Here is an 11,736-nt window from a genome sequence, read left to right on the forward strand (position 1 = left end):
AGAACACAGTCATAGAACACAACTCTAGTATTTTAACTCTGATCAATAACAAATCATTTGCAAAACACGTCAATACCTCCGTATGCCCCATATGTGTGTATTCAAGACTCCCTATAAAAAACAAGTCTTTTAGAACAGAAGGCTCCCAATTGTCTGGAGAAGGGATCCCTTGGGTGTGTGTGTTTTTTATGTGCCGTGCTGAGGCTTTACCACCTAGCCTGGAACTTGGACCCAACCTGTAGCAGAGTCAGTGGGGCAAATGCAGATTGGCAAGGGGGTGGCATTGCTTAGGAAGTAATTAATCAAAAAGACTGGAGCCAAGGCATGGACCTTACATGAGGACCACAGGAACCACTTGCCGCAGAAGAGAAGGACCCCATATGCTCCTTCCCACTGTCAACCCTGGTAGACTCCTGGCAGAGGTGTCTAGACGTGGCAACCGCTGACTTTGGCCTCAGTATTCTAAAGGCAGTGAGGTCCATGAGTTAAGGGGGTGTGGTCTCAGGTTGGCAGAGGGAGGAGTTCCAGGTTGAGATTGAGGGCACCCCTAATTCCAGAATGGAGGGAGCTCTGAGGATTGTGCCATCATTGTTGGCAGTGGGAAGCTCCAGAATAACTATCAGAGGCTCCCTCCAGCCCCAGGCTCTTGGGAGTCTGATAGTGGTGAGGGTCTGGATGTATGGGGCACAACCTCAGTTCAGTGGAGGGAGGAATCACTAGCCCTCAAAGGATTCCAGGTGCAGATACTGAATGAGGTTAAGTGCCCCAGAATATCAGGAGCCCCACAGAACCTTCCTCCTGCTGTTCTCCCTTGGAAGACACAGGCACCACAGGGGAGTAGGCAGAGGAGGGGACCGGGAGCAAGAGTGAAAGGCAAGTTCCCTAACTTCCACTTTCAAAATATGGCTGGTAAAGGCCAATAGTGAAAGGCATGGCCTCTATCAGCAAAAGGAGTCCTAAGACTGGTCTAGTGTCAACATGAGCATACCAAATGAGGGTGCCAACACCACCAGAATAGAGGGGTCCCATTGAGTAAAGCCCTATCCCTTTTGTCATCCCAGGAAACCCCTGGAGTAACTGTCTGCCTGAGGCACCCACTGACTGGGGCCTCAGAAACCTGACGGTGGTGAGAGCCTTTGTCTGACAGACGTGGTCACAAGTCAACAGAGGGACGACTGAAGACTGAGGGGCCCCTTAGAGCTCTGCTGTCAGCTGTGGATGGGTTGAGGCAGAGTTGGGGGTGGGGAGAGGGAGACCTGCAAGTCCCTTTTCCTTACTTTTCCTCAGGAGTCTGAGTACAGCCTCCAGTCAACAGAGGAGTCATCCCAGCCTCTACCACATTTAAGGGAAGATGCTGAGTAAAGACTGAGGGAACATCCAGTCCACATGGGAAGGGACTGTACAGACCCTGAACCCTATTGTCATCCCAGGAGGTGTTGGGCAGGAGTAGCTGGAATTTGCATCCAGTGACTCTGTTTGGAGAATCTAAGGGTGGTAAGTACTTTGTTCTGAGGGAGGTCTCAGCAGAGGGAGAAATGACAGGTCTGCCAACTCTCAGAATAAGGCTCTGAGTGGGGACTGATGCAATTACTCACTTCACAATAGAGGGATCCCCTAGATAAGGCCTAGTCCCAACCATGTGCGCTGGGAGGCGCTGGAATAGTCAGAAGGGGTTACCTCTGACTTCTACTTTGAGTTTGCAGGGAGGTAACACCTATTCTGAGGAGGGCAGCCTCAGGTGAGCAGAGGGAGGAGTCACAGACCCTGCCAGGAGTCAAGGTAAGATGCTAAGTGAGGAATAAGGAGATCTCTCCTCTAGAATGGAGAAGGCCCCTCAGAATGGGTGTCAGCCCTGGGAAGAGGAGGCGGTGGCCAGGAGTGACCTCCCCTGAGTGTGTGAGGGTGGTGAGGACATCGTTTGAGAGGTGCAGCCTCAAGTAAACAAAAAAGGGAAGTCCAAGCCCTCTGCTAGGGATCTAAGATGCTGAGTAGGGACCATGGAGAATCAGACACCTCAGAATAGCACAGGCCCTACAGAGCCCAGTTTCTGTTGTCACAGTGGGTAGGCCCTACAACAGCTGTCAGACTTTGGTGTTTTCTGACTTAGGCTTTGGGAGTCTGGGGTCTGTTGTCTCAAATTAGCAAATTATCTTAGTCTCTGTCAACGTCAAAGTTATGACCCTGAGGATAGAGGGGACCACACATGCCAGAACAACAGAGCCCCTGGGGCACCTGGGTGCCTCAATCAGTTAAAAATCTGACTCCTGATTTCAGCTTAAGTCATGATCTCACAGTTTGTAAGTTTGAGACCTGCATCAGACTCTTCACGGCCAGGACGGAGACAGCTTGGGATGCTCTCTCTCAAAATAAATAAATAAAACATTTAAAAAAGAGTAATAGAGCCCCAACAGACAGTTGGCTTCCTCTATCACCTCTGGGAGGCCTGGGAAGGTGTAGCCTAATGAGGCACCCCCTTATTTCTTTTCCCTCAGTATCTGTCACCCCTGTGACTTTCCTGGTTGAGAGTTTCTGAGAAGAGCTGTCAGTCAGAGGCAGGCCCTTGCTTTTTAACTCAAGTGACTCAAAGAAATTAAGGTCTCTTTCTGAGGTGATAATCCTTGGGTCTACCGAGGGAGTAGTCCCAGATTCTCCCTGGGGTCACAGTGAAGATTTTGAAGAAAGACAAGGGACTACTCGCTCTAAAACTGAAAAGATCCCACAGAGCCTAAGATTCACAGAGCCTAGTGGATCCTACCGTCCTGTTGTCAGCTGTGGGAAGCCTTGGCTCTGTTGGCTGGCTGTGCCCTGAGGAACCTTTTTACTTCCACCTCCAGCTTCTTACAGGACCGCACAGGAGATCTGTGAGGCTCTTGAGTACTATTCTCAGGGAAGGTGGAGGCACTGTTCATCAGAGCTGCCACAGTTGAGTTTACCAGATGAGGCCACTCACATCCTCCCTTTATTCCTAGGTTATGGTCCCCTGTCATCCACCTTTCTTCCCACATTCCTGCCTGCTACCATCAACATTAGTGAGCATGTCTCAGGATCAGGAGATTCCCTGTTGCACACAGGAACAACACTATGTCCACAATGAGATCCAAGGCCTTGAGGCTACACAGGTCTCCAACGCTGTGGAGGGAACCCCTCTCTCCTCCTGACCTCTAATGCTTGGCAACATGGGGGAAGTTCTGGCTGCTGGAATACCCAGTACTCCCCAGAGTCCTCAGAGTTCCTACTCATCTCACACTGTCATCACAGCCATCTCACCAAGCAAATCAGATGAGAGCTCCACCAGCCAAGAAAAGGAAGATAGTTCAGCTTCTTCATCAAAGGTCCTGTCAGACACTGAGAACTTGCCCGTAGACCCTCTAGATGAGAACGTGACTTTATTGGTGCAGTTCTTGCTGCACAACTATCAAATGAAAGAGCCCATCACAAAGGGAGACGTGATTGATGTTGTCATCCAAGAGTCCAAGGATAACTTCCTTGAGATCCTCAGGAGAGCCTCTGAGCACATGGAACTGGACTTTGGTGTTGATATGAAGAAGGTGGACCCTACCGGCAATGGTTATGCCCTTGTCAACAAATTAGGCCTCACTTAACGATGTGAGGCTCCATGGTAAAGAGAACATGTCCAAAACCAGCCTTCTGATAACTGTCCTCAGTGTAATCTGCATGAAGGGCAATTATGCTACTGAAGAGATCTGGAACGTGGTGAATTTGATGGATTTATATTCTGGGAGGAAACACTCCATTTTTGGGGAGCCTAGGAAGTTCATCATGAAAAATTTGGTGCGAGAAAAGTACCTGGACTACCACCAGGTGCCCAACAGTGATCCTCCATACTATGAATTCCTTCACGGCCGCAGAGCCCACACTGAAACCAGCAAGATGAAATTGCTGGAGTTTTTGATCAAGATCCATGAGTCTGATGCCAGGTGCTTCCCATTCCAGCAAGAGAAGGTTTTGACAGATGAAGCAGAAAGAGCCTGAACTGGAGTCACAAGCAGGGCCAGCACTACTGCTGCATAGGGCTCATACCAGTGCCAGATCCAGCAGCAGCTCCCACCCCTAGTGAAGCCAGAGGCAGATTCTTCACTTTGTCATTAAAATTAACAATTGGTCTAAGTAGTGGAGGGCTGGGGTGTGGCTTTAGGGAACACAATGTATAACATCTCTGTGCCCTCTTCTATATGGCTAACATGGAGGTTTACCTTCTTCATGGAAGGGAGAATTCATTTTCAAATGTTGTTCCCTTTAATGTAACATTTTATTAGCTCTAGGATCTAAGTTTATGAATGACACTGGTCATACATTGATTGCCACTTATTAAACTTAACAATAAAAGTTTTGATTCTAAAACAAATTTGTAAAACTGGCCTTCTTATTTTGTGATCTGGAAAAGATAAATGATATTCAAATAGGCATTTCTTTGGGACTATCAAAGAACTCAGTAGTAAAATAATTGGGATCAAGACAGTCAATTCTTAGCTTTCCTTAATCCTTTTAATCTGCCATTCTGTAAAATTAAGTGACATATACATGCATTTGCTTAGATTATTTAAGAATATATGAAAGGAGCACATGGATGACTCAGTCAGTTGAGCATCTGACTCTTGATTTTGGCTCAGGTCATGATCCTAGGGCGTGGGATCAAAGCCTGCATTGGATTCCGTGCTGAGCATGGAGCCTGCTTACGATTCTCTCACTCTGTGTCTCCACTGGCCCTCTCCCTCCCTACCTCCCCCCCCCTCTCAAATTAAAAAAAAAAAAGAATGTATGAGAAATAAATCTTAACAAATTGCATTCCATGTACACAGGCTTATTTATTCCCCAAATATTAGTTTAGCATCTGCATTTTGGAAAGCACTGTGTTAATAGTGGGGATACCAGGAAAACAAGACTCACTACTTTCCCATAGAGTTTTAGATGCTAGGATCAACAATCATGTGCAGACAATGGTAGGTATCCTTTAATACCAAAAGAAAAAGTAAAAAGGAATGAAGACTTGGGGGGTCCATATGAAGGCAGTCAAGTATAAATGTCCCAAAACAAGACAGGCTGTGACCTTAGGAAACTGCAAGCCTTTCACTGGGAGGTAATTGTAAATTAAGCTGTAGTACATTAGCTGAGGCTCTGAGGGTGTTGAGCAGAGGTCAGATCCTCAGATAGTATGTCACAGTTAAGAGACTGAAGCCTAGGATGGAAAACTATTCTTAGCAGCTGCTTTGGGATTATGGGTTACCCAGATCCCACCTGGAACAAGAATGGAAGATACCCTACATTCTTATCCAAGTGCAGTTGAATACAATGCACAAATTAGATGCTTTATGAACATCATCTTCAGGGAGTTTGTGAGAAATAAGGGTGATACTTCCTTGAGGTGAGATACCCCAAAGCCACTGGGATGGCACTCTGCCCTGTGCTTGGAGATCTAGAACCTATACCATTCACTAAGTTATATTCAATATAGTTTGGCAAGCTCTAAGCAAGACCTAGAGTTCTGAAGGAAGTAAGTGAATGAAGAAAGGCAAATGGAAAGGCAAATGGAAAGGCAAATGGAAAGGAGGGAAGTAGTTGGTCCTTGACACAAATTCTAGGAATTATGAGTTGTATTCAGTTGAGAAATAGTCCACCAGGCCCAAATTAAATAATCTCTCCTCTACTGGGTTAGATTTACCAAGGTTTTCTTGTTAAGCAGCCATTTGTGCTGGTTTGGTATGCTATGTCCTAGAGTGCTGCATATTCTGACATGTTCTCTTGGGTAAACAAATCCCAAAGAAGAAGGCCCTAGTGTCTGGGGTCAAAATAATCATAGTAATAACTGCCAATCATCAAGGACCCAATGTATACCATGCACTGAACCAGGGTCTTTATATACAACACATACTTTGTAACAGTCACACATATAACACAAGGTTTATCAAGCCCATTTCACAGATGAAGAACATAAGGCTTAGAAAGTTTGTGAATGTGTACAAATTCACAGGCTTAGTATGTACAGAGTTGGAACTAGACCTCCTGTTTGGATTCTTCTAGCATTCTCCTGTGCTATTCTACTCCTCCCTAACATTTTGCTAACTCATTTCTCTTCATATTACCCCTTGATGCTTCTCAGGAGTTAAAAGAAGGACCTTGTAGCCAAAGTTTGGGAAACAGGTATATAGAGAGAAGGAATGTCAAAATGAGAATCACACACAATTTGGGGGTTGTCTGAGGGGTTCATTTACCCAGAGTGCTGCTGCCTCACCCCAGGGTTCCTTGAGAGCTGTCTCTGCTCAGTAACTAGCACACATGTACAGTCCTGACACTTGCCCACATTATGGTGCCCATCCCCTGAATCTTCCCTAGTTGCCCTCCTGTCCAACTCTGGAGCCTAGTCTGCTGACTGGCTTTTCAGTGCGTCCTGCTCTGGACACTCTACTTGTGCTCCCAGTGGAACAGACTTTCCAGGATCACCTATCTGCCCTCTGACTCAGAGTATTCCAATTCCCTGCAGGTATCTCATGGCTGACCTTCACCACGAGATCCCTCTGCTACACCCCTTTCTCTTTTAACAATGAAGTTTAGGTACACGGCCATTCCCTCATGGGCTTCTCCACCATACTCAGAGAGTGTTTTATAAGTAGACTTGTAAGCCGAGTGTGAATAGGCACAGAACATACTGGTTCTTGGGATGCAAACCTGAAATAAGAGAAGTTTCTGGAACCACCTTGATATCTGCAGTAGGATTTTGATGGGGTATCATATTTGGGACTAGCCACTGAAAAGATATACCAATGAGTGAGCATACAAAAATCAAAGCCTCACTCTTAAGGGATACATGGGGCAAGACCATGGAAATCACTGTGTAAGCAAACATCTATAAATCTTGACTCTGAATTCCTATCACCCTGGAAGTCCTAGGAGGCAGGACAAATTGAGATGGCAAGGACTGGTTCCTTGACTTATCACACTGTACTGATTAACAAAGAAAAAAAATCATCATCCTTCTGATATCTCTAACTTGTGTAGTTTCCTCAGAAGGTAATCTTGGTTTTAACTGTGCCTAATAGCACAATGCAGGTGTTCAGGATCATTCGGTCAGGTGGTTTATAGTAGAGACTCCAAAGTTAAGATACTGACCATGTAGCAAAAAGAAAGAACTAATTCTCACCTGCTGAAATTATAGAGGGTTTTGCAAAGAGCAGTGCAGAAATGTGCTACTGAGTGAAGAAGGGTGAACCTTTCCTGTGGGGGGTTACAGGGTTCTTTTATTTTTTATTTTTTTAAGTTTTATTTATTTATGTTGAGAGAGGGAGAGACAGTGTGAGTTGTGGAGGGGCAGAGAAAGGGAAAGAAGGAGAATCCCAAGCAGGCTCCTTAATGTCAGTGCAGAGCCCAGTGCAGGGCTCGAACTCAGAAACCATGAGATCATGACCTGAGCTGAAGCCGAGTCTGACACTAAACCAACTGAGCCACCCAGGGACCCCTACAGGGTTCCTTTAAAAATTAGATATGATCCTCTACTTGAAAGCACTTGTCATATAGTAGGAGCTCAAAAAAGGTGGTAAACTGCAAGGCCAATACTGGGCTTCACAGAAACAAACAGGGTTGTCCTAAAAAACTGTAATAGTTGCTCTTTATTGAGCACCTACTATGTAACAATTAAAGGGAGAGAGTGCAAGTGCTTACCCACATCCTTTCTTTCCTGGATTCATAGGAAGGCTACATTCCCAGTCTACTTGCAGATAAGAAGGATCATGTGACTTACTCTTGCCAGAAGCAAGCTTCATTTGTCATTTCCTGGCCCACCCATTTGAGATCCAGGACACCACCTCCACTCCCTTTCTTCCATTCAGTTGCAAAGATGGAGGTGAAACTACAAGACAAAGCCACAAGCCTCCTAAGTCTCTGAGCCACCAGTTAGTAAAGATCCACTGCCAAATCACATTTTACTTGCAGAAGAAATTTTACGTGCACAAGAAATAAACCTGTGTTAAGTGATTCCGATTTTATGTTTTATGGTTTGCATCAGCTAGCAGTTATTTTACCCAGCTAATAAACAAGTACTATTTACATTAAGCTTATTTAAAAATTTTAATGACAAAGCTAATAACAGTGAATATATTCTCATTGCAAATATTTCCAACAACATAAAGCTGCCCCTTCCATTTACCGTGTTCTTCTACAACTCAAGCTTTCTCCTCAGATGTAACTACTAAAAAAAAAAAAAAAATGGTGTATATTATCATAAAGACAATTTTAAGTTTTTTAATGCATAGATGTGCTATAAAAACATAGTGTGATCTTTTAATATACTGGGTAGTGATATACACATTGTTCTCCCACCTGCCTTTGTCACTTAATAAAATGAATGCAGTATCATTTCATGACAACACAGATAAATCCACCTCATTTAAACTACTCCCTAGGATTCTCAAGTATGTATGTTCCATAATTAATTAAACTATTTTCCTCCTGATGGACACATCAGTAGTTCCCATTAGTTTCTATGCTTAATAGAAGGAATCAACATATTTGGACATTAGTTCTTGAGCAAATGTGCATAACAAAGATACAGCAAACAGGAATTGGGATAAAGTAGGGAGGGCATGAAAACTGTACATTTTTATAAATATGCCAAAATATCCCACATATCTGTCAATTAATATTTCACAAATTAATATATGTAAATACCCTGTACTCTCATATTTTTAAATCCTTCAACTTTCTGTCAAACTTATGAAAAAATAATGTCTCACAGTTATATTAATTTGTATTTCCCCATTTTCTAATTAAGTTACACAGAAAATGAACTCAATCTCTTCCCCACATAAAGCTGAAATTCTGCAGCAATGTTCTCAGTCACAGAATTCCTCTGAACAAGCCTTAAAATTCTGATGTCAATAAGTTATTTTCCTCTTACATTGAGGCACAAAGATTTGGTTAGGATAGCCAGGTGCCAGAGATTTAGGCCAGACAGGTCACTTCCAGCTAGTGAGGGGCATGAGGAGGATGGCAGGGGACGGCAATTTCCAGAGTCCTTGAAAAAGACCATGAGCAAAAATTTCCAAAGAACATAAGGCAGGCTAGCAGTTGAGGATCTGAAAGTTCAGCATCATGTGGAGAAGTGACCATAAGAGGATAATGTGGTGGATCAGGGTGGGACATAAAAGGAAACTTACTTAAATAGGCTAGGAAAATTTCTCACTCTACTAGCTGGAAATTGTTGAGTGATCTGAGTGAACAAGTCTACAGATCAAAGAACCCAAAGCCTATCAGACATCCTGCCCTACTTTAGAATCCTCTCTACATAGTCATGTATAACTAGTTCCTCTGCATCATCTAGTAATGTTATTGATGGATTCTAGTACAGAAACATTTCCTGATGACCCTGGGGGTTCCATTGTACTGTTGTCAGTGTACAGCTATCACCTACCTTACATATGGTGGACCCCCTCCCTGCAGGTTGGGGCTATGGAGTGGGTGGGGTTAGTGAATTATTGCACACAGTAGAGACAGGCTGGGAGTACCATGAGTAGTGGAAGGGGATATACAGCGGCAAGGAAGGAGAAATTGGAGGTGAAATGCCTTAGGGGCTAATTAGCTCAGTGACTACAAGTAAAGGGCTAGGTATGGACGTGTCTTGAAAGACAATCCAGATGGTGTTCCTAACTCATACTGCCTTCTCATGCTTCCTGAATTTTTGGCACACAAGAGATTGGTATCCTGGGTCTGTGTTTGCTCTCCTGTGTCGCCACCAGATACTACCTGGCATAGCGGATTGGGCCAAGGAGCAGATATTTGCAGTGTGTGTAATAAACTGATGGAGATGGCACACTTCCTTGTTTCACTGACAGGGGATGATGGAGACATGTGGGGTCCAATGAGCAAAGCATGATGTACTACCCTGTTACCAGCATCCCCATCTGCAAGACCAGGGTGTTAAGGGCAGTGAAAGAAACATCAATGATCGCATGCTCAGTGATAGTTTTCCATGGGAATTCACAAGTTAGGTAAGCAGTTGGAATTCTTTGGGTTTCTTCCCTGGTAGCCAGAGGCTCTACTAGGGATTATTCTGAATCAGTGAATGTTACCTCTATTACTTTGATTGACTGATTTATTCATTCATTTAGCAAGTACTTATTGAACATATGCTGAAGGCAAACACTAAGTAAACAAAACAAAAAGAAATAGCAAAGCACCTGACTCAGGCTATAAATAGAAGGATGGTGAAGAGGGGACAGACTTGAGTTTTACGATGTTAAAGACTGTGTGAAAGGGCAGGGGAGAGTCTGTAATGACTCTGAGTTCTAACGGTGGCTTGTTGTTAGCTGAGACTAAGGATAAATTTTGAAGAGGAAGAGCTGGTGGTTATTTCAGTTAGAGGTAGAGATGAGGCAGAGTGTAGTGGATCAATCAGTGTGTGCCATGTGGATGGCGAAGGTCTACCAGCTGTCCAGGCGGAGATGTCCTGTGAGTAATAGAAAACATGGGTATGGCTATCTGGAGAGGGTCCCTCCAGATTAGGCTCAACTGTGTCAGAAGAGTTCATGCAAGGATATATAGATGGAGGTAAAATCAAGTGTGGAGCATACGGTGACCAGTAGTAACTCAAGTTTCCCATGACATACAGAGCGATGAACTGGTGGCAATCTTGGGTCCAGGGTCCTGGCAGTTCAAACCTCATGACATACTCTTTATCTAATTGGGGGGCAGTGATTGTGAAAATTTTAGCCATGTGACTACTTTTTCCAGCTGAAGCTTTCCCCAGAAATCTGATCCATGAACATAAGGAAGAGCAAGCCATCTGGGTAAAATGGGGACTGCAAGCCCAGAGTCCTGTCCACTCAGCTCCTCCTTCCCCCTGGAAGGCAGAGAACCCTGACTGCTGGGAGCCGCACCGGCCTTGCTGGATGACAGGGTCACAGTAAGGAAATGGTAGACGTAGCACGGCTCCTGCCACAGTGGGGGAAGCTAGCATCCCCTTCTGTTAACTCATTGCTCGTGTAAAATTAAGGCCTCACAATGTTCCAAATCAGACTGATATTCCCCAAAAACCTCATGGGAGGAAGCATATTCTCACCTCTATGAAGAGGAAGTTAAACAAGGCACTGCAGACATTTGTCAAAAGGCTCTTCTATTGAGCTTCACAAACTTAAGACATGGAAATAAAGGGGGTTAAAGAACACAAAGATAATGTTTACCCTGGCCCGGAGACAAAAGCCTAACTTAGGAAATAGAAACAAACAAGAGCCAGGCATAAGCTACTGCGCATACATATGCTAATTTGGTGCCCATTGTGAGGATGGGTAAGAGTAGTCACAACTTAAACTCATATGCAAAGGCCAGGCCGGCTGGTCTAGGGCGCCTATGGCGCTTACACCTTCAACATCAAAGAACAAGGTTGACAAAAGGTTTACTTGCTAACCATCACGAATGTATTCTTCCTCTTGTGAGCCAAATAGAATGCCTCCTAGCCCTGCTGTGACTGAATTTTAGCATTATTGTTATAAGATGTGTTTGCTATCTGCTTCTCACTGAAAACATCCTGCTATCTTCTTAGTTGTAAGATTTACTACCGGTTCAAACAAATGTGTATGTTATCTGCTTTTCATTGAGAATATCCTGTTATCCTATGATGTGTGAGGTACCTCATTGTAATTAGAATAGTTCTAAAGAAATGCCTCTGTAGAACCTGTTTCTGCACCCTTTTCAAAGCATCTTTATCACTGAGAATTATTTGTAAAAATT

General features: G+C 44.2%; 1 protein-coding gene across 1 annotated transcript; it reads left to right on the forward strand.

Annotated features, from left to right (window-relative positions):
- The first annotated feature begins 3,176 nt into the window (after positions 1 to 3,176).
- On the forward strand, positions 3,177 to 3,993 carry LOC115283367 (melanoma-associated antigen B16-like). Its single transcript, XM_029929639.1, is given in 2 exon segments — positions 3,177 to 3,599; positions 3,601 to 3,993. Coding segments are annotated over 2 exon segments (816 nt in total).
- The last annotated feature ends 7,743 nt before the right edge of the window (positions 3,994 to 11,736 follow it).

Source organism: Suricata suricatta, chromosome X, assembly GCF_006229205.1.
Source record: "Suricata suricatta isolate VVHF042 chromosome X, meerkat_22Aug2017_6uvM2_HiC, whole genome shotgun sequence".
Classification (NCBI taxonomy): domain Eukaryota; kingdom Metazoa; phylum Chordata; class Mammalia; order Carnivora; family Herpestidae; genus Suricata; species Suricata suricatta.